General features: G+C 33.5%; 2 protein-coding genes across 2 annotated transcripts; one reads left to right on the top strand and one right to left on the bottom strand.

Moving 5' to 3' along the window:
- Positions 1 to 2092: 2092 nt before the first annotated feature.
- LOC126722244 (uncharacterized) lies at positions 2093 to 2599 on the bottom strand. Its single transcript, XM_050425403.1, has one exon. The coding sequence runs from the start codon at positions 2597 to 2599 to the stop codon at positions 2093 to 2095; it is 507 nt and encodes a 168-aa protein (XP_050281360.1).
- An 18608-nt stretch (positions 2600 to 21207) lies between these two features.
- LOC126723109 (ethylene-responsive transcription factor ERF034) lies at positions 21208 to 22497 on the top strand. The gene has a single exon (XM_050426392.1). It carries the CDS (start codon positions 21405 to 21407, stop codon positions 22206 to 22208), a length of 804 nt encoding a protein of 267 aa, XP_050282349.1. The 5' UTR covers positions 21208 to 21404; the 3' UTR covers positions 22209 to 22497.
- The last annotated feature ends 2010 nt before the right edge of the window (positions 22498 to 24507 follow it).

Here is a 24507-nt window from a genome sequence, read left to right as displayed (position 1 = left end):
TCCATAAGCTTAGAGATGGTGTTTTTCTTTTTTCTCCCAGAGGCCTTTGTATGAAAATATTTTGTATTGCGATCCCCAAGACTCATCCATTGAACCTTAGACCTTTGTTGCCACATGATTTTCTCACAATCCAGCAAGTTATTAATCTCCTTTCGGAGCTTGTTAATTTCACAACCATTACTTCCATCATGATCCCTCAACACTAATTCATTAAGGGCTTTCCTTTTATTTTGAATTTGCCTTGGGACAAGGCCAAACACTGACCTATTCCACCTCGATAATTCATCAGCACACTGCTTAAGTCCTGCCACCATGCCATTCGGGTTATATAAATTTACACTACCAGTCCAAACTACCTTGATAACATCTCTGCATTCATCTCTTCTTGTCCACATTGCTTCAAACTAAAACCTTCTTTTCTAGGGGCTTTGCAGTACAATGGAATCAGTGATCAAGAGTGCACAATGGTCACTAGCAGATTCCACAAGATGATGTACTCTCATATCCTTGTAGTGATTAATCCATTCCTACGTAACCAGAGCACGATCCAACCGAAGATATATTCTGTGCCTTCCCTCTTGCATATTGCACCAAGTGAACTCCGGACCACAAAACCCAAGATCCATGAACCTACAACAATCAATTGCTTCCCTAAAATCATCCATCTACCTTTGAGATCTTTGAGCTCCCCCCATTTTCTCCGTAGTTGATACAATTTCATTAAAGTCCTCAAAACACAGCTAGGGAAGCTAAAACTTTCTACTTAGAGCTTTTAATAAATTCTATGACTCCTTCCTTCTATGGACCTCAGGATTTCCATAAAACCCAGTAATTCGCCATTTAAACCCCGAATCTTCAGTAACAATGGCATCAATATGCCTATCTGAGTAGCTCTAAACATCAACAGTAATTTCCTTCCTCCATAGAAGAGCCAAACCTCCACTTCTTCCATGACTTGGAATAACTAATCCATTAATAAAACCAACACTCACCTTCTTCTTCTCCATACTCCTCTTTTTCAGTTTTGTTTCTGATAAGAAAACAAAATCGAGATCCCATTGTTGCACAAGGTTGCGCAACACCCGAACTAACCGAGGGTTCCCGGGCCCTCGGCAGTTCCCATCCTAAAGTCCTCATTTTTCTCAACGATGCTTCCTAGCAGTCATCGTCGTTTCATTAAGAAAATATGAACTTTTATTGTAGCTTTCCCCTCCACGTACCTTTTTCTGAACTCTTCCTTCAACTTCTATTAAATCCTCAATGCATTCCGTTCTTTTATTTCCAACTTCTAGACCCTTAAGCACCATCTCCTCATCTTGGGCCTTACCTTTCTCTCTTGCTATTTTCTTCCACTTGTCTCTACTTATGGATTCTTTTTCAGCTTCTGAACTTAGACCCATTCCGTTTGGATGACACTTCTTAAGGGCTTCCTTTTTAGCCTTAATTGGGTTGGACACTTCAAGTTCTTCACTACAAGGCCCAGCATTTTTAAAAGTTGTAGCTGCCATGGCATCCTCACTCGGCTTGAATAGCCCCCCAACTAGACTGTTTTTAGTTTCGTTCTCTTCAAACCGTACTTCTTGACCAAACTGTAACCCACATGCTGTCCCTTCTGCCTTGTCCCATCCGTTCAGGTTGTCACCCACACTCAAATTTGAATTCAAATCCCTTGTCAGTGTCTTGAAGTTCACAGCCTTCTTCACCACTAACCCATTGCTACTATTCCGGCCACCATCTACATCATCTTTGGAAAAAACTGAAGAGCTGAAGTTTGCCATCGTACCCCTTGTCTTGAAATTGGTCTGATCACCATCCACACCATTCGAGCTTCCACCATCCAAACCTTTTCCTTTTTCATTCCCACTTCTGACCACACCTCCAGCTCTTAACCATTCTCCATACTGCCTCTCTTTCACACCTTCTATTTGACTCACATGGCAATGCTTATCATCATGCCCAAGAATTCCACAAATATAACAAAAAGTAAGGAGACGTTCATACCTGAAAATGATCGAGCATTGCTCTCCCTCTGCGTTGGTAATGTTCCCTCCTCTTCTAAGAGGCTTATCAATAAGTATCTCTACCCGAATCCTCATAAACTTGCTTGCTCCGCCTGTAATGACCTTTTATCCACTTCAAGAACTTTGCCAAGTCTGCTTCTTATATCTTTCCCAGCATCTTCAGACATATACTCAAATGGTAAACCCCAGACTTGAATCCAAAGAAGAGCATGGGTAAAAGAAATATTTGATGTTGTTAACCCCTTCCTCCATCGACATAAAAGAAGAAGGTTATTATCAAAATTCCACAGACCACTTCTTTCAACCCACTCCAACTTACACAATGAACCAAACTTAAATTGCAATACATTATTCCCCACCTCCACAATCCTCAAGTCCGATCCCATCTTCCATGCTGCCTTCAGAGTATTCTTGAAAGCTCTTTGATTTTGTTGACTGTCTGTAAGGAGGCGCCCAAAGAGACTTAAGGAACATTCTTCAAGAAGCTCTGCTCTAGCAACATTTGTTATGACTATATCATCTGCCTCCTCTTTTGTTAGCTGTAGCTTTTGGAAATTATCCAAAACCTCTTGCTCCATAGATTTGCACTGCACAGGCTACTACCCAAACCAGCTAGGATGAGTAGGTCAAGAAAAGACCCTTTACAGAAACAAAGGGAGAGACAAACTTTTTCTTGAGAGAGTAAACACTCCTACAGGGGAGTGACAAACTCTGTCTCATAGTCCTTCTGTAGTTTTGCCTCTGGTTGGTAAAATGGTGTTACACTCAATTTTAGGAAAGACATTCCCAAACTTATACCCAAGCACATTCCTTGGAAGGAGAGCACTAAGAAAAGCTATTTTGGTTTATTTTTAGTATTTTTTTAACTGAAATTTTTTATTATTTTAATAAAAAAACTGTTACATCATTTGCTAATTAAACAAAATGTAAAGATTAAAATCCACTACTATATTATTCTATCTCAAGGAGTTTTTTATTAAAACAAAATGAGATTCCAATTGAAATGGTATTAGAGATAAGTAAAAAACGTGAAAAATGATTTTTTTTTTTTTTTTTCAATCAAAGGACATATGATATATGTGGTCCATGATGCATTCGTGCTATGAATCCAAAAAGAGTAAGAAAATGAAAATTATAAGGCTCAAATGCATTTTAACTCTTGAAATTTAGGGTCGCTTTCAACTCAATCACTCAACTTTGAAAACTTACAATTTACACGCTCAACAATTATAACAATATTATCATGTCCTTGTCATTATACGTTTTCACATTTTCGCCGTTAGCCTGCCTAAAAGGAGAGATTTTTTATTTTATTTTATTTTTTCTAATCCAAATAGATGTTGTTTCTTGGTGGGTTAATAGCAAGATTTTAAAGGATGTTGACAAAGGGGATATATTGACAATGTTGCAATACTCGTAGTGTAAAATTATAAATTTTCCTAATTAAGGCATTGATTTAGAATTTACCTTAAACTTTTTCGTGTGTAAATAGTATTTTAGCAAAATTATAATGATCATTCAAAGAGGTATGTGCTTTTCTTAAACTTAAAAAAACTTTGAGATTTTTTATTTTTGCTAAATAAAAAGCAAAAGGGAGGAGATGGATCATGGTAATCTTACTTATATATGATTATAGTAACCTAATTTGTTAAGGAGCCAATTCCTACTAGGTCTAAATGGCCTCACAAAATAGAGATAACTCAAGTGAGGGATCTATACGGCTTCAGTAAAATAAGTTATTAAGCAACAACTTTGACTTCAACCCTATCATTAATAGTCCTAAGGATGGAGCCATGAGATAATAAATATGATTTTTATGTGTATTATGAGAAAGCCAACTACAATTTTTGACTTATAACCACCATAACTATGGTCAAAAATGTGTTTCGCAATAAAATGAAAGATCATTTAAAAAAAAAACAAAAAAAAAACAATTACAGGAAAATTTATTACAAAATCAATTTAGATTTTTTTTTTTTGGGATTTAAAATAACGTTAAATTCCATTTTAATTGATGATTGAGTTTAAATGTATTAAGAAAAAATTATTTATATATATATATATATATATTGTTAATGCTAAATAGATGCTAGTCTAGATTTTTGTGGGGCCAGAGGATTTGTGACCTTGGCCCACTTTACATTGGGGCCCAAAGCTCGAGCTGAGGAGGGATATAGCCGAGGACCTACAGTGAAAGTCCAAGTAGCCTTGAGACGTGGCCGAGGATGACTCTATCTTCGGCATCCCCAAGGCACTCCTAAAAGAAAAGGCAAGAACGACATAGGAACAGTTTTGGGAAGAGCCGAACACATCCGCGTTGATAGATAAAGGAGCCCTGGATAATATGGCGACAAAGGACAAGGGAAAGGCTGTCATTACTGCAATTAAATACTCTGCGCCAAACAGAGCAATACTTTTCAGCTTTTACAACCACCCCCAACCACTTTGGGTATGGGCTGATGGGACAAGTATCAGCCCTGAAAAGTTGAACCTACACGTGGACGTTGGAAGAGAGGTAAATGCTAATATAAAAGGAGAAGTAAGCAGTCCAGAAAAGGGGGCTGGGAAAAAAGGCCAAGAACCAGAGTCTCCCAGGCCGTATCGAGGAGAAAGACTCCTCGAGCGAACATGGTTTAATTCTGTATGAACACCATGACTAACCACCGTTCGGTGACCAAGACCTAGCATTTCAAGCCCACGCTCTACAAATTTTATTGTTTGGACCTTTTAACGTACGAACCCAACATCATTTTGGGGTCGTTACAAATTGAGTCCTTACAATTTTCATATATTAATTCAATTTTGAATTTTAGTATTTTTTTTTTCTTGAAATGTAATTATTTGTCTTATTTCATGCTTTTGGCCTTCAAAGATGGAATTCTAATTTCATTCCTGCATAGTCCAATAGTTTTAGGCAATGTAGCAATAATCCTAAGTAGAGATAGCAAAATTCCTCTCTCACATGGTCCATCCTACCCCATGCAGGTTATTTCTACCCAAGGACTTGACAAGGCAGGAATGGTTTTGCTCGCCCCGCCCCACCCCAAAAGTGTACATATATGTTTTTATTTAATATACATAAGTTCATCTTTCTAATATCTATCCTATTTATAATTTTATATTTTTTTTTATACATATTCTATAATATGCCCTAAAACACACTTCCTTTCTCTCCCACTCTTACAATTGTTCTTCCTCTTTTTTTTTTTTTTTTTTTTTTTTTTTTTTTTTTTCATTTTGACTCATTAATGTTGAATTCAACTTATTAGAGATAGAAAAATTCCTCCAATTCACGCCGACTTGTCCCATTCCCATTTCGAAACAAGAATGAGACATCTCTGATTTGACATTGCCATGCCCTATTGTCATCCCTATTAAAGGTGGACTAACATGAATAACAGAAAATTAGCTTGATTCATAAACCCTGCATTCTTCACTCGTGTATGAATAAGGCCGGCCCTAGGCCTAGGCCAATTAGGCCATCACCTAGGGCCCCCTACTAGAGAAAAATCCCCAAATTTTGGGCCAAAAATTGATCTATTTATTTATTTTAATTTTTTTTTGGAGATTTAAAAAAAAAAAAATTTCCCCTCTACTTTTAAGAAGTTTCAAAGAATTGAGTACTGGTAGAGATAAGACAACTTTAAATACATAGGTGTTACAAATATATGTGTCACTAATAACAAGAAGTAATTAAGATAGGAAAACAGTAGAAATATTATAAATTTTACTTCATAGCCTTTACAAATTGATGTGAAAATTATTATGATTTATAGACTTCAACAACCTATTAAATGTATAGGTGTTACAAATATATGTGTCACTATGTATTAAATACATAGGTGTTACAAATATATGTGTCACTAATAACAAGAAGTAATTAAGATAGGAAAATAGTAGAAATATTATAAATTTGGGTCTTGCTAATGAGTGCCTTTAGGGTACTGGTTAAGAATTCATTTTAGGAAAGTTTTGACATCACTTTTATAGAAAATGAAAAAAGTTGCCAAAAAATTAATTTTTTATTTTTTTTCCTATAAAAACTTTCTTTAACTGGATTCTTAATCAGTGCCCTAAAGGCACTCATCAGCTTTTCCCTATAAATTTTACTTCATAACCTTTACAAATTGATGTGAAAATTATTATGATTTGTAGACTTAACAACCTATTAAATGTATTTTTAAATTACTTTTTGTGATTGATGACATATCTTTGTAAGTTTCATGTTGTAAAATTTATAATATCCCCATCATTCATTAAAATACTTGTTTATTATATCATCTTAAAGTGTCATTGATCACATTCGTTGCTATATCATTTGTAAGTTTTTTGTAATGAAATTGTTATAGGTATAGCATTTTTTCACCAAAAAAAAAAAACATATTAAAGAATAAAAAGAATGAATTTTTGTAAAAAAACTACAATATTAAACACTGATTCTTATTAAAACGATAACAAAAATGCCCCATTTGAATATATATTACCCTAGGCCTCCAAATTTGTTGAGCTCACCTAAGTAGGACCCAACCATTTTGTTTTGGACTGACTTTGACGAGTACTAAACTACTTTGGAAAGAAATAATGTCATGCCACGATTATTGTGATATACAAGAACATGATATCCTCCTTTCCTGTAAAACGAGTCACTTTTTTTTTTTTTTTTTTTGAAAAGGAGTCACTTTTTGACTATTGAATTATTGTACTAGGAGAATACTATTCTTTCTTTTGTTTTTTTATTGGATTTAACTTCTTCTTCTTTTTTCTTTTTTTTTTTATTTATTTTTTATTATTATTATTTTTAAATACAGTAAGGCTTTTTCCAAATTATATACATGCGCGACTGTATCTGTTTTAGTGCGTACACAAGACATATCACTGCAAGATAAATATTACATTAACTTTGCAAGGTCAATTTCAAAAAAAAAAAAAAAAAAAAAAAAATTTCAAGGTCTAGTACATCATGACTTTTGACATGTCTTTTAGTTCTCGATCCCCTGGAAAGATTTTATGTGGTTTTGTGTAGTTCCCTCGAAAATATTCGACAAGAATTGTCAAAATTACTTCTTCAGAATCCTAATCTACCAATCAATATTCTATAAACTTTGGCCCATTTGGTAGTAATATTGCGTTTTAGTTTTCAAAATAATGTGAAATTTGTGATTTAAAAATGTTCTAAAAACATGTCTTTTGAGTACTTAAAAGCAAAAAAAACATATATTTTGCACCATCTTTCTGTAACATTTTTACAAAACTAAAAACATATAATTTAGTGTTTGGTATGTGTGCATGTTTTCAACAAAAAATGTGTAATTTGTTTTACATAAACAGTGGATTAATTAAGTATTATTTATTCAAAAAGGGAAATAAAACTCTCATGCATAAGACCAACTAACGGTGCTCTCTCCGCTTCCTCTTTATCCTATCTACAATCCACAACCAAATAACAGCATGAATTTTGCTTAAGTACTTCAAAGTGGCATCCAAATTAATAACTATCCTAATGATTTTGATAAATGTATGCAAGTAAGTCATGTCACATATGGATTTCTTTAGCTTTATTATTTTTGAGAAACAAACACACACACAAGAAAGAGGGAATATAGTTATAATATAAAAGCAAACTAAAAACTCAACTAAAAAACCTTAGAAACTTTTAAAAAAGGGCGGGGCAAGTTATACTGCATACAAAACTCTTCTTAAATGGGCTTTATTATTTTTAAAGTGATGTTAATGATATTATAGGTTTTACTGAATATATTTTATAAACTAATGTATCAACTTTTAAATACAATACAAAATATATATATTAAAAATTGTATTTATTATATTATTAATGTGACACTAATTATCTTCGTTGTCACATCATTTTTTAAATCTTCTATAATAAAATTTGACAATAGTTTTAATTTTTTTCCCCTTATTTTAAGTTGTTTTTTGCTTAGTGATACTTCATGACAAAGAAACATACGAGGGGGATGATGTATTGGAGCTCGCCATCAAATTACTTGGAGCATCTGGTTTAATTGTAATGCAATACGGCTCGAAAAGTCCAGCCAAAATGCTAGCATGATTATCTAGAAGGCGAGAATTTTGCTTGATGAGTTCCATGCATGCAGGTGGCCAATTTTCAATTATCTCAGCTTGTGGTGGTGGAAGATAGTGGGTAGTGGATATGTCCTATACCTCCTTGGTACAAGATTAACACTGATGCAGTAGTTTTTAAGCAGCAGCAAGCTATCAGGGAGGGTGTTGTGATTCATGATCATGAGGGTCAGGTTGTAGCAGCATTAAGTAAAAAATTGTGGTATCCTTTGGGGCCCCTAAATGCCGAAGCTAAGGCTTTGGAGGAGGCTATTGAATTTGCATGGGATGTTGGTATGTACATAATGCTCATTTTGAATACGATTCACTAGTGGTTTCTGACGCTATGCGAGAACTGTGCTGCCCACAGGTTGTCATCAGTAATATCGTTTCTGGCATATTGCAAGATTTTCGTACTGTGCTAGTATTGCACGTTAGGCGAATAGAAAATAAACCGGCTCATTTGTTAGCTTAATATACCAGGGATTTAGATTCTTATGTAACTTAGGTAGAGAAAAATTCGATTATCATTGAGTTGGCTTAGGCTCACAATGTATTGAATTTATCTTCATTTGAGTAAAGTTACATGTCTTTTCATAAAAAAAAAATAAATAATAATAATAATAATAATAATAATAAGAAGAAGAAGAAGAAGAAGAAGAAGAAGAGAGAACATACAAGGGAAGTAAGACGCAAATGACTCATGTAAACAAAATCCCCATCGAACTAAGAGTTAATTATCTCATTAGTTTCTTACTTCTTTCTTTTCCAATTTTTTTTAAGAAAAAAATTTCAAAAAAATTTCAAAAAAAGATCTGTTTCTCCACCTTTCATTCTGAACTCTGAGCTACCAGTCTATTCAATCTGTGAAAGATTAATTATATCATCATGAGTAGGGACCAAAAAAAAAAACCCATTGACTAATTTTATTTTATTTAGAATTGAAATGGTAACATTTGTTGATTTTTAGTTTTTCAATTTATCAATTTATTTTTTGTGACAAATTCTTCTTGTCAAATCTTGCAATGCATCTTTTTTTTTAGATTAAAAAGAAACAATATTGTTTGATTAGTTTGTACTGCAGGTGTGTATTACGAGCTACTTTGGATTGTAGGAGACTTGAGTTTCATCGACTAATTAGGGCAGGCAAATTTTTTGTAATGGATGAAACATGTTGTAGAGAGAAAAATTCCAAACCAACTTGAAGGATATTTGGTGTTTGAATTAAGATTACATTCCTACAATTCTTGAATCAACAAATCTTTTAAGGAAATCGAATTAGAAGATCATTCTTTTATAATTATGGAAAATTGTGTCACTTATTTATCAATACAAATTCGCATTTGTAAAACCATTTTACTTATTTGATTTTTGAAACTTGAAATTTAGTTGTTTACGCATGTCTTTGAGAAATTCAGGCATTACAATGCAACTACTCTTAAGTCTTAACTAAAATGATAGATATGGCCTGACAAGCCAGCTACGGGGGTTAATATATGATACAAGGGCAAGATGGTAACTTCATCGTCAACACTTGTTAGCTAGGTAGAAGACCGGTACATGTAGCTAGCATGCAAATCAGCTCGGTGTGCCGTTTATTGTGGCCGATCTAGATAAACCCCCAAAAAGCGGATTAAGAGGTCAAATCAGTAAGTGTCGCATTTATTACCAATAACCTGCTTAGCATTTGATGCTATGCGGGCTGTCCTCTAGATGAGAGTCCCAACTATTCTGAAAGAATGCTCAGTCTGGCAAAATGAACAGGGGCTTGTCACATTCGCAAAATGTAGCATGGTAGGGCATTGATGAATTCCCAAGACCAAGCACGTGTCCATTAGGGTATAAATACCCATTTCAACTTTCCTAGATAAAGTGTGCAACTCTAAACCCTAGCATTACGTGCAACTCTAAACCCTAGCAAGTAATGCTAGGAACCATCTCATTCTAACATTTAAATTCACACAACACGTGTCAATTCTTAATTGAATTTTAGTACTTTTATATAAATCTATTACATATACTTGAAAATGTTAAAATACAATCAAAAGTGGACACATAAGCATGGCATAAATTTAGATGTGGGAATTGATGTGTCAATATTAACTCCAACCCAACTAGTTCAACTGGTAAAGTCTCTGAAGGTTGAATAAGAGATCTGGGGTTCAATTCTCACCTACACCAAAAACTGATTAATATCTTGGTCTGATGATAAAGAACTATCATAAAAAACAGATGTAATAGGTTGAAACTCACTCAACAAAAAAAAAAAAAAAAAAAAAAAAAAAACTCCAACCCAAGCATTTCTTACACAGTTATTGGCCTTCCACTGTTGTTACCTAATCTTCAGAGTACTTATCAGTTATCACCATTCACTGCTCCTGTGCGCATGCAGCAGTGCCGTGTTTACTGTGTCTGTGTGCAGGAATCTGTGAGACCGATATGAGAGCTTCCATCAAACACCCTTCTCTATAATTTATCCCACGCTCACCAACAATAATGACACACTGCAAATTTGATTATATTGCTTGAAAAAGTTCGTTGATATCTACAAACTTTAATGTCCCAATTTATCCGACATATTGCTTGAATAAATTGTGCTACCAACTTTGAAACACTGATAATAAATCTTAGCAGCTTCAACTGCTTGGCTGTATAATTGAGTCAAATGCTCATATTGTCATAGATTTCGTAAATATATTAGGGCTTAGTTTTCTAGTACTAATTCCTATGTGATTGTTTGTGGTTGATACATGATCACCTACAAAATCTTATGTGGTATCATCGTTCATTAAATATGTGACTAACGGGGTTGTGTACACATGATAGCTCAACAACGGCCAAATATGCAAATTTTGAGTGATTACATATTGCAAATACAATTTGGAGTCCAAATGCATTGTTTCCGTAAATAGTTTAAAGAAAGGCATTGATATGAATAAGCTCCCATTAAGCAAAATCTCAAATCAACCTTAAAAAATTATCAAAATAACTAGAATAGAGAAACTCAAATATATTTATATCTGAAATTTGTTGTTGGTATCGGTAATTAGAAAGAGGAGATTAGCAACAAAATAATAATAACAATAATTAGAAAGAGGAGAAAATAAAGGAAAGTGAGAGAAAAAGAAATAGGAAGCACAATGAAATCAAGATAAGCCATTAGTAGTTGTAGCACTCCAAACCGTTACAGCCTCCAGATATCGCTAAGCTCGTCATGTGACTCACTATATATGAACTTTAAAAACTGATGTAACAATCAATGTGATTGGCGAGTTTAACTACATCATAGCTAAATTCCAAATGTTCTCTTCCTAGTACTTTTAGTGTTACTCTTTTCGTATAACGTATCTTGAAAGATATTAGGCCTACCTTCGTTGAATGGTAAGTCAGAATTTAATTATGACTGAAGACATCTCAACCTCCGCCACCGGCCAATCGTGGATAGAGACTGGCTTAAAGTTAGAGATGCATCCATGCGTGCACAATAAAACAAATTAAAATATTGCTAGTCAGTTCAACGAATAATCGGGACTACCATGATTACTAGAGGTGGCTTTTAGATTTCGTGCAAAATAAAGATGGCTTTTAAATTTATTTACTCATAAATCATAATAGAGACAAGACTTTATTTACATTTGGAAATTCCGTGCGTGCGTGCTCTTTGTTCCTAAAATTTATTAGAACCCAAAAGGTTGATGACAATTTATAAATGCAAGTTAACTATTTAATGATTTGCAAAGACAATGTTTTGTTTTTTTAGATAATGTAAGTGGCGATGATGGGATTCAATTTTTTTTTTTTAATAGATAATTTAAGAGGTTGCGGTGTGATTTGAATCACAAATATTGAACATCACAAAAGATTTCACTATTATTAAACTATCACTTAAACTCCTTGAAAAGATAATGTCAGAGCAATCTATTATATATTAAACCGAAAATGTTTGACTTTTAGTTAATCTCATAGTATTTTATCACATAAAATTTTGAGATCTCATAATTTTACACACCATTATTCTAATATACATTAATTAAATTTAAATTTCATTCTATATTTAAACCCTCTATTAGAATCTTAAGATGTCTTATTTTCTTTTAATGGTAAAATATGTAGCTACATATACAGACACAATCATAATAAATTTCTAATGATAGAATATTACTTTCATATATAAACATAATCTTGATAAATGCTTAGTAGTAACTATTATAATTATCAATTTTTATATTTAGACCTGAAAAGAAAAAAAAAAAAAAAAGATGAGAAATTACATTAGAGTAAAACTATTTGTGTATTGCTCGAGTTATGGACTAATTATATACAAATAGAAAATTATTGATACGACTAATTAATCAGTTTATCTGAAATCTAGTGACAAAGTATTAGGTGTGATTACAATGAGTTTAGATTAGCTTTTCACTGAAAGACTTATTTGCATATTTGTTGAATGTTGATAAAATATATATATATATATATATATATATATTTATATATATATAATTGTAATTCAAAAAAATTGGCAACCCAACTCAACCCATCAACTCCTAAAAATCTACTCAACCCTCTAGATTAGGGTTGTTTTGGTGGATCAGTGGATTGGCTACACACCCCTAATGAAGACATAAACAACCACTAAACCAAACCGTTGGAGTTACCTTTTTTTTTTTTTTTTTTGGAAATTAATCTAAAACTTTTGACAATGATTATCTTCATATTGTGCCTAAAAGTACTTGACTTAATTTTCTAAGACTAACCCTAATTCATCAATCAAAAGTCTATAGGTATAACAAGATCTCAATATTTTCACACCACCTTTATTTTAAGTTGTGATAGAGGTGTAATTTTATTTTGTCTTTTATCAATATAAATTAAACCGTCCTTATATATACATGTCTACTTCTTAAGCTATCTTTAACTCTAGCTCATGCATGGTTGCTCTCAATAAAGCACCTTGATTTCACATATAAGCTATGTTGAAAAGGAAAGGGCAAGGCAGCTTAATATTGAAAATTTGTTGTCAAACTATAGTACGTAATTGCATATGAAATCTTAATTAACTGGTTTGCTTTCCCCACCAAAAAAAAAAAAAAAAAAGCCCCTTACTAGATTGCATTATTGTTAGTAATATTCTCATTACTAGTTTCCAAGAAAGGATCTCCTAGAGTTGGGAGTTGGGACACGAGAGCTCCTACCATTTAAGGTAAATATGGACAAGAAGTAACCTCAATCATGCATTATGAAATGACTCAATGGAGGAAGGTTTTGGACTTCTACAACAAAATAGAGCTTAGATTTCTGAATGTGTAGGATCAGTTGACGGTGAAATGACACATTCACAAGTCATCCAGGTAGCTTAATTATCGCTTTCGGATTCTTACACTAAGACAGTAGTAAGTAGTTACCTATGTTTTTTCATAATCATCTTTTAATCCAAAATTTTAAAAAATTGTACTATTTTTTTAATCAAAATAATATACAAATTTACTTTCTTGTAAGATAAAAAGGGGATAAACTTCTTAAAAGATGTAAATGAAGGTCTAGCCACTGATCGAAATGGGAAAGGAATAAAGGAATATTTACTGGAATCATCGTTTGAATCGTTTCATGAAAATTTCATGCATGCAATCACAAAGTCATGATATATCAGATCGGCCTTCAAATAATCAAGTCGGTACGAAACTATGCATGAAATTATTAGGTTTGTATGAAACCATGCATGATTGTCCATTTAGTTTAATATTATTTTGGATTGGTTTTCATTGATGTGTATGTCCAATTGTCCACTAAATTTCTCAGTGCATGCATGAATGAGAGAATGGAAGGTTGTGCCCAACATCACAAGCCCTGGACGAGGCTCTAATATATATATAAGAACACTTGAGAATTAGAACGCATAAACTATTTCTCAATCAGTAATTCATCCAAAAAAAAGAAAGTAGCAAACTTTTGTTAAAATAATATTAAAACATTAAGGATAATTAAAGAGAAGGTGAGATAAAGAAATAACATAGAGGACTTAGAGCATTCGCACTGGCCATGCTAAATGGCATATGTAAGAAAGTTTTACCATTTTCACACAAAAATCAAGCTTAATCTGAACTTCTAAAAATCAACTATTGCAAATTTTTTTGCAATAGTGTTACAGTGCAATTCTACCTTTAGAATTACACTATAACACAATTCTAAAACAAAATATTAGTTTTTTATTCCATCTGTCTTTATCTCTCTCTTTATTTTCTGTGTTTTTCAGTCCTCTCTCCCTTAGTCCCACTTTGTCTCTCCGTCTCCCACTCCCCGTTTCTTTCAATGTGCAGTGGTGGCCTGTTTGTGGTGGATCTCGGCGTGGCAAGATCACGGTGGTGGTGTTTTTTTTTTTTTTTTTTTGGCAAAGTCACGGCGTGGTGAGATCACACCTTGGGCTCGACGAGATTGGGTTTGAGTTCGAGGGGTACGAGAAGATCGAGTGTTTAATTTAGGAGTGGAATTAGTGGCGGCAGTGTGGATTTGGGTCGGTATTCAATGGCAACGACATGGGTTTGGGTCAATGGTCAATGGTCAATGGTGGCGTAGGTTTGGGTTGGTGGTTTTGGGGTGGTATGTGATGGTGGGTTAATCTGGTTTTGTGTGGGTTTGCTTGGTTTGGGTTGATCTGGGTTGTGGGGTGAATTGTAATGGGGTCTGGTGGTGTGGGTGTGGGGTTTTGATTTGTGGGAGTGGGTTTTGGGTCATGGTGGTGCAGTGGCAGCGTGGGGCCATGGTTGTGGCTGGGTATTGATCTTGCGTGGGGCCATGGTAATGGAGACAACACCGGTGGAGGCATGGAGATCAGCTTCCAATGGTCTTGATGGGGGTTTTGAATGGAATTTTCTTTTTTGTGGGTTTCTTTGCATGGTGGTGGCGGGTGTGTTGTTGCCATGGTGGTGTCTCTAGTTGTGGTGGCAAAGGTGGGTTTCATGGTGGTAGATATGGGTTTCATTTGTTTGGATTTTTGCCGTAGGGTGGGGGCGTGGCCATGGGTTTCAGTTTGGGTATGTTCTTTGTGGTGGTGGTGGTAGCAGGTGATTTGGGTTTTTGTTTTTATTTGGGTTTTGGGATATATTATTTTATTATGTAGAAATATTATTTTAATGTGTTGTATTGTAAAATAAAAGTTGGGATGCTGGGAGTATTGTAAAATTATATTGTATAGTTGATAAAGTGACTTTTTGGGATGGTAAAATAGGATGTGATAGAATTCCCGAATGCAAATGCTCTGACATTTCACCAATATATTTCTGTCTTAAATTGTACCATTGATGTGTTTGTGTGTGCAATGTAATATAGCACAAATAACATAAACTAAAAATCATTGTAACACCATAACAAAATCATAGTAACGTATAGTATTTAGAGATTCCCTTTTGTATTCTTGCATTCCATCTCAAAATACAGCTTGTGTTCAATGCCTTTTTGCATTAGATACAACACAATTCGGACATGTATTTGCATTATAGCATGTTCAATGCAAAGAGGCACGGAACACAAGCTTCACCCTTCTCCTCAAACTGAAATGGGATCTTGAAAGCAAATTGAGTTTGGAAGAAATTTGTCTCAACAGAAAAAACATAAATTGGATGTAAAATGGAACACAAATTATAAATGTGCAAGTAGTAAAACATGTAGATATATAGAGCACCAGGGGTAGTCAGCTAGACCAATGCATGAGGCACGTGAGCAACATGCCAATATGGACGAGTTGCTGTTGTATAAATTGTCTATTAGCAGACGAAATTATATGATTCATGACTTTAAAGAGCAGTAGACATAAGCGAATCTATAGAGGCTAGTATAGATGCACTGTTTGTAAGCATGGACGCTGAGAATGAGGCCATGTTATGGCATGTGAGGATGAAATTGCTAGTAAGGAGGAACATTACTGTAGATGACGCAATAAAAATGGGGTTGGCTGAGGGATGGTGAGAAGATTGACCTAATAGCTTGGAATGATGCTAGCCATGATAGCATCCATTTGAAAATTATGAATGATGTTCCTTCAATGCCCATAAAAGTTAAAATTCCGAAGAGAGAGCGTGTTTGCTTCTCAAAAAAAAAAAAAAGGGGGATAATTTGCCCACATAGTAGTATAACTTATCTTACTTTTTCTTAAAAATTACCTTAACTTTTTTAGTGGAGTTTTTATTTTGTAGTATTCTTTTGTGTTAGAATCTCATTCCATTTTCTTTGTGTGTATTTGTTTCTCAAAAATAAATAAATAAATAAATAAAAACTACTTGGTTAGGAAGAAGAGTTAAAACTTAAATTAATCACATGCATTTAGTCAAGAACTATGCAAAAATTTCAGATTGAATCCGGTGCCCTAAAACATGTTTTTAGCAATTTGCATTTTACTTTTACACCAATTGCTATTTAAAAAAAAAAAAAATTAAAAAAAAACCCTCACACCCGATGTTCTAACTTCTAACACTATTGAGATTTTTGCATTTTGTTACCGTAACATCTATAAATAGATGTCCATTGTAGCAATATCTATATCTTAAATAGTAAATACTATTATTTTATTTTATTTTACCCCCAAATATTTTAGTCTCACAAAAAGAATAGAGTATAATAATAGGATATGAAATGTAAGGTGTATTAATTGTTAAAGTAGTAATGTAAAATAGAATTAAAAAATATTTAATTAGAGCGGTAAGAAAATAGAGTATACGATGTATGGCGTATTGTTGAATTGGTAATATAAAATAGATAAAGTAACTTTTTGTTAAATTTTTTTGAATCTCCACTCATCTCATGTTTAGAGTGAAAAAATAAAAATAAAAATAAAAAATCATGCAAGGTGGATTGGAGGTATATATTTTATTCTTTACCTCGATATTGTAACGAGGTAGAGACTAAAAAGAAGGGGGAGGAGTGCAAAAATGGACACACAAAAAAGAAAGCAAATATTTTAAGTATGGTAATAAAAAATTATAAAAAAATTTATAAATATGTTATTTTTAAAATGATACATAAAAATAATTTAAATATATAAAATAATATCTTAGAATGCAATAGAACGAAACAAAATAGAATAGGGTGAACAAAACCTATTAATATAATATCTTGGAACGACTCTAATTAAGGTCTAGATTTAAGGCATGAACGTCATTTATCTTAAAGCTTAATTTATCAACTTTTTTTTTTACATTTTTTTTTCATGTGAGACTTCTACTCGTGTAGTCGTGTGTACGCGATGTACACAACAATTTTCACATGCCTAACTCACCTAAATTCCTTTGAACTTTATGCTTCACCTATTTGCCGTAGAATGCGTAATTGATGAGTGAACCTGGTACTGAAAAAGACGCTAGACAAAACATTGTGCGCTTTCGGTCCTCCATTTCTTTTCTTTCATACATAGGACTATAGGCGTACAAAATATGCAGCTTTCCTGTAACAAGTATTGTCAATTTCATTGCCATTTTCCAAGCTTACTGGAACCAGATTGTGTCCGGCCACTTAAGTGAGTGACATTAAATACTCTATAATTTCTGCAACAATTACAATTAAGAATGAAAAAATGAAAACTTTGATTGTTCTAATATTTACTATATGAAATAGCCGTTTGCTTAGAAAAACATGTTGAACTAAGCATAGGATTGTAATTAAACAAGTTAAGCTGTGGTGAGTTCTGGCTTTTTTGGAGTTTAATTAGCTAGCTTGATCGATGTTATTCAAAGTCAAGCTGGGGTTCAGATTCTTCAGAATTCAAGTTTGAGCTCGATTCAAGTTCTGAACAAACTCAAGCTCAAGTTTCATGTGGTATTATATTAATAAGCGACCCAAGTCCAGCTTCATTTTTTAGTTCAAGCTCATACTCGATTTTTATGATTAAGGTCACATACACACATGAGCACACAAAAACGATGTTCAAAAATATCTAAGCATGGTATTCATCATCGATATATACTTTGTTCGCTACTAATAGAGCTTGTTTATTAAATGAATCAAAAAATGGTATGCTGGAGTTGTTTATTAAACGAATTCAAATTCTCATAAATACAATTAATTAGGAAAAAATCCGTACTACTACAGCTTAAACCATGCATGTAAGATAAAGATAAGGTAAGAGCCTATAGCTAACCTGTTTCCTGTTTGGATGCATTATTACTATTTTTAGGGATGTACAATCAATAAGACAATATATAAGGACTAAATAATACAAAGATCGCTTTTTTGAAGCAGTGGGATGCAACTCTAACATCGTCAAAAAAATAAAATGTTGGCAGAAGTGAAATATGTTAGCTCCATAGTTATAGGTTGGCAGACAGTAAACAAAATATGTGTTTTTAAGTGTCGTTGAAGTCTACTTGATGTTCAATACTTGTGCCCTCAATTGCTCGAGAAGAATTGAAGGTTCTATAATCATGACATAGTCGATCAATCGATAAATCGACACATAGACTACTTAAGTCAATTGATCAAGAATCGTGTTCTCAAAACCCAAATTAAGCCTAATCAACCATCCAATATTTAGGGTTTCGTGACCTCAATTCTAAATTATAAAAGCACGCTCAATGGATGACTAATCAACTTCTAGAGAGATGTGTTTAGTGGTTGGTTATAAAAGTTTAAAACAATTAGCAAATCCTGAACACTAACTTATCTAGATATAGATCTTAGAGTTTATAGGATTTATTAGAAAATACTTAAGGTGCTGCAAGTTAAAATACAAGAAAAAGGAAGCTGTAGGTTCAAGAAATTTGAAACATTATAGGTTCGATCAATCGAGAAGAAAGCTCAATCGGTCGAGATGCGTTTCTGCAAAATTTAATTAAAGCCCGCCAGCCCATTAAGTGATTAAAGTTTCAAATCTAATTCTCCTAATATTTAAAGGAAAACCCCAATACACATTTTGAAGAGGCTTTGGAGGTACTCTTGTGAGATCTAAAAGTTACTGTGTCTTCTCCTTTCAAAATCATTATCGAAATTTTATCTACACATTATTAGAACTAGTATATCTAAAATTGCTACTACAAGATCATACATAACTGATAATCAAAAGTTTTGAGTGTGATCTCAAAGTCACAAATGTGGGTGTTTGTGTTTAACAAATTCAGATAGAAGATTCCATAAATTCGAAATTGTGGTTCCATGAGTAATTACTACAAGAAATAGATTTAGATTAAGAGAAAAATATATTGTAAAACTTTCATTTTATCATAATGAATTTGTTGCCTGAAGAATAGTTTAGGTTAAATCATCCACAGGTTTTTTACCTTGAAACTGGAAGGTTTCATTGGTTAACCTGGGTCATGATATAATTGTTTATGTTTAACCTAGATCTAAATAATATGCCTAATTAACAATTTGGTTAATTAATTAAGTTAAACAATTTGAGTTATAGGGGTCTAAACTAACTAACATTTTGAACTCTAGGTTAATATAGTCAGGTTCTCTCAAAGTATCACCGAACATTAAATATTCAAGTTTTTGTGATCAAGGTAAAGTTGTTGCACTCAAAACACAAATTTGATGCTATGAAGAATCTTCAAGAGGGTTCTTAAAGTCGCAAGTGGAGTGTTCTTGTTGAATAAAGAACATGGTAGAATTGAGTACAAGGATTCAAATCTACATGTAGTTACCTCAATAATAACTACATGAGATAGTAGTAAAGCAAGAGTTAATTCTATTTATATAAATTTCAATTTTATTTATTTAGTAGATTAATTTTTTCCTTAAAGGTTGCCAATAATTCGTTGTAAAGTTTTCCCCTACTAGGGTTTTCTTTTTATAGCATATCGCGTCTCTTTTAATTCCTACATTGCTTATTTATTTACTCATGATTTATTAATTACAAACTCACAACATAATTGATTAATCTAGTCAAATTGGCTTGAAATTAGTTAATTTGCGACAAAATGCGGTCTAAATTTTCCAGCAAACTATCTCAACCATCCAATATATATGCCACTTTATAAGTTGCAATTTGAAGGCCTTTGGAAAAGTTTTTATTTTTTTTTTAAAGGATTGCTTCATTTGTATTTCCATGGAGTTAAATCTGGCAAAGGGCCCACTGTCATGTGCACCATGTGTGCTACGGCGACGTATATATACTCTATATTTTGCCATCTCATTCAATCCTCGTTACCTTAAAAAATTGAACAGCTGGTGATTAATTAGTAGATTTTATTATAAGAAAATGATCTATATTACCTATATATTTATCACTTATATATACTGATTATATACTGATTAGTAGGTTTCGTATAGGGAATATCTAATACTTGTTCATGTGTTTTGATGTTACATCCATTGTCTTCATCTGTGAATATTCAATCTTACCCAAAGATAAATAAATAAAAATGCTCATCCCTACAAACCAAAACCCAAGAAGTTTCTATAAAAAATATATGAAACTTCATCATGCTTCTAACGGATTCTATATCATCAGTCATATTCCAAATAGTTGTTTTACTTAATACACCTACTATTAAAACAAATTGGAAGGTCTAATATAATTTGTTCTATGTTCAATGAACCAAAAAGAAAAAAAGAAATAGAAGGGATTAAATTATGAAGAACTAAATGACAAGGTTCTAGCAGAATCCAGATCAGGTTGAACCACAGGCTCAAGTATATCAATAAGCTCTGGTATACCCAAGTTTGATCATATGGGAATTGATACTCTATGCTATGGTACCAGGGCACCAAAGACTCACATACAAATACAACAATACAATTCTAAAATCAAATAATACGGACCCTCAAATCAACGGTGTGAATGAATAATAGAGATGACCCTCCCCTAGGGCCCTTGCCAAAGACATTCACGCGAAATCCATGGGGTTTAAATGAGGAAACATTATGGCCTATTTCACTAAAGTCTCACAACTCAAGGGGTCACCAATTTGAGGCCTAATATAATGAAATATATATTTATAAACAATACACATGAAAAATGAAAAAATGAAACACGGTTTGTCATTAAATTAAGAATGGTACCTGGCTGACAAGAAAAAAGACCAAAGGTAGGACCCAACTAAGAAATGGGTGTAAAAATATAATATCAAAGCATGAATTATTCGATTCTCACATGGGGAAACAAATTAGATGAACTGTAGTCTTCCTTGTGTGTCAATGGACCCAAAGTCCTTCTTTATGTTCTTTTCCTTTCTTTTCTTTTCTTTATATAATATTCCCAATTTCTTTTAGTTGAGGATTATTAAAGCCCCAACACAAACACCTCAATTTTTATATGTACCAATCACTCACATAGTTTCTCTATCTCTACTACACAGCTCTGGAAGAACCTCTATCATCATGGAACACCATATCAACCTAGAGAGTGATGCTCATGACAACTTGCTCAGCTCATCTTCTTCCTCTACCTCTACCTCTACCTCTACCTCCTCTTCCTCCTCTTCTTCAACAACAAAAAACAATTCATGTACCATCAACCAAAACACCAAACACTCTCTAAGAGGCTCAAAAAGAGCACAAGAGTCCAATGAAAGTGAGCATAGAAAGCAGCCTAGAACTACTAAAGATGACAGTGATGGCAAGCACCCCACATACAGAGGAGTAAGAATGCGCAATTGGGGCAAATGGGTGTCTGAAATTAGGGAGCCAAGGAAGAAATCAAGAATATGGCTTGGTACATACCCTACAGCTGAAATGGCAGCTCGAGCTCATGATGTAGCTACTCTTGCAATCAAAGGTAGCTCAGCTTATCTCAATTTCCCTGAATTGGCTCAAGAGCTTCCCAGGCCAGACAGCAAGTCTCCGAAGGACATACAAGCCGCGGCTGCCAAGGCGGCTGCAGCCACATTCTTGGAGCCTAAACAGTGTGAGCACGAAGCTGAAGCCAAAGCTGAGCTGAGCCAAGCCGAGTATCTTCAACCTGGCTTGGATTCGTCAACAAATTTATCCATGGACAACACACAAGATTCAACATTTTCACCTTCAACTGATGATGATGATACACTGTTTGACCTACCAGATCTTTTCATCGACGGCAGGGATCGAAGTGACAATGGATTTTGCTATTATTCATCATCATGGCAGCTGTGTGCAGCTGATACTGGGTTTCGGCTTGAAGAACCATATTTATGGGAGTACTACTAGCTAGCTAGAGAATGTACTTTTTGTCAGCAACGCCATTTATGTCACTGCATTCTCTAGACAACAAGAGAAACCCAGCTGGGAAATAGTTGCCATTTGAGCATTTTCCAGATGGATTGGTTTCAAGTCTAGCTATTTTGGCTCAAATTTTGATTTTGCAGAGATTGGAAAAAGAGAGTGTACATTTTACATCTCTTGTTTGCTTGCATTTCCCCATAAAAGAGAGGGCTTAAATCTTTCATTCCACTGTATTATATCAGCATAAGTACAAATAATAAATGAGAATTTAATCTATGAGTGCAATTAGGATTACTATCCCATGTAATTCTTTATTTATGGAGGGTTTTTTGTACGCGTCTGGATGAAGTCATTTTTATTAGTTTATTTTGTTTTTATATAAAGTGTAAAAACACAACTATACCTAAAAAAAAAGTAATATTTTAAAAAGCTACACATATTTTTAGTAAAAATAAACTCATTTAGGGCCTGTTTGGTACATGTATTTAAAAACTGAAAATTGTTGTTTAAAAATATTTATGGAAATACGTGTGGGTGAAAAAGTGTATAAAAATGCGTGAAATGCTGTTTAAAAACTAAAAATGGTTGTTTGGAAACACAAACCAAACACCCCCTTAGCTATTTAAAAATAGAAAATAAACTCATTCAAACCAAACTTTTGGAGTCCTACTATAGATTTTTTGCCCACCCCACCTTTTTTTTTTGGGGGGGGGGGGGGGGGGGGGGGGTGTGGGGGAGCCAGTTTGCTAGATTTAGATCCCATCGTTTTGATGAAACTTTAGTACAATTGACCCCTAAAGTGACCATTCTTGATAAATTTAGATACCCTCAGAATTGAACTTCCTTTTCTTTTCCTTTCTTTTCTTTTCTTTTTAGTTGGAAAGACACCTCGAGCATGAAATGCATCCTGGTGTAATAATTCCTACACAAAATCTTTCCCTTTATTATGTTGTAAAATAGAAAGATAACAGTGTGTCACATACATTTCGAACATGGTGGAATATCTTTTGCCTATTTCACTTTTTTCCTCCATGATTAAGCAGAAGAAAAATAACTTAGATTCCAAAGCTGCAGAGTGACACTTATGTAGGTACCCAAACTTGGTGACAGCATCATCTAACCATAGAACTTTTGGCAAAAAAGAAAGATAATGCATCTCTTCAGTGAGTTTAATTTTCCCAAAGAAAAGGTCAAATATGCTCCCAATAGACCTTTTTTTTTAATAGAGAAAGATAGTTGTAGCCCAATAGACTTATGTAAAGCCACTATGTATTAGTGATAAGTGATGTCATCATCATTATCTTACCCATATTCAATTTCTCTATCATTTTGCCACGTGTCGTTTTTCCATTTGCTAGAACAAAAGATAATTGATTCCTTTGAATTATTATTAATTTTTTTTTTTAAAAGACAATCTTTTGTCCCTCTTATAACTCTTGCATACATTAAGAAGCTGTAGTTATTGACCCACAGATATCTAATTGTTAAGCTCAGTTTGTGAATTGGAACCAAAATTAATGGGGGTTGCAATTTTCACCAATTTTTGTGCAAAATGTTGAAGAATGTGACAGAAGTAAAGACAAAAGGAGAAGAACAATGTTTTGGAATCTTACAACTGTATGGGGTCAAAATCAAAATAAGCATTGAACAAGCTTTCAAAAAAGAAAATTTTATTTTTTTATGTGCTTGACAATTAACTAAAAGGTTGTTAAAATGTTAATCACATTGATAATGATACTAGAGACAAACTTTTAGTGCTGTGACTAATTATTGGAGGTTAGTTTCTATCTTTCTTTTTTTTTAATGTTAGTCAATCAATTGAAAAGACGCACGTCATGATAGAGAGGTTTCAGGTTGAGAGCTTTATAGTTTCTTGTACAAGACGTACATAGAACTATTTATGTGCTTGACAACTAAAGGGTTGTTAAATTTTAATCACATTGATTATGACATTAGCGAATAGAGATAAACTTTGAATGCCGTGACTAATTATTAGACACGTTAACGTTCTAATCTCATGTTAGTCCATCAATGACAAGACATCATGATAGAAGCTTCAGGTTGAGGACTTTAGTTTCTTGTACAAGACGTGTACTGTTTTTTGTTGGTAGAAAAGGAAGTGCATTAGCAGAAACTAAAGAACAACAAAAGGGTTAGGACAATGCCTAACCATTCAAGTCAGGATCAAAAATACCCAACAAGTTCACAGGCGTACCATCCGTCAATATAAAATCGATCACTATTGACATCCATTCTGGTTAATCTATTAGCACATCTATAATTA

This window comes from Quercus robur, chromosome 4 (assembly GCF_932294415.1).
Source record: "Quercus robur chromosome 4, dhQueRobu3.1, whole genome shotgun sequence".
NCBI lineage: Eukaryota > Viridiplantae > Streptophyta > Magnoliopsida > Fagales > Fagaceae > Quercus > Quercus robur.
The sequence above is the reverse complement of the archived record's forward strand: the minus strand, read 5'-3'. Positions and strand labels throughout refer to the sequence as shown.

Bases quoted from the DNA above. Each gene is read 5' to 3' on its own strand.
- LOC126722244 (XM_050425403.1), bottom strand. From the start codon at position 2,599: ATGGAGCAAGAGGTTTTGGATAATTTCCAAAAGCTACAGCTAACAAAA.
- LOC126723109 (XM_050426392.1), top strand. From the start codon at position 21,405: ATGGAACACCATATCAACCTAGAGAGTGATGCTCATGACAACTTGCTC.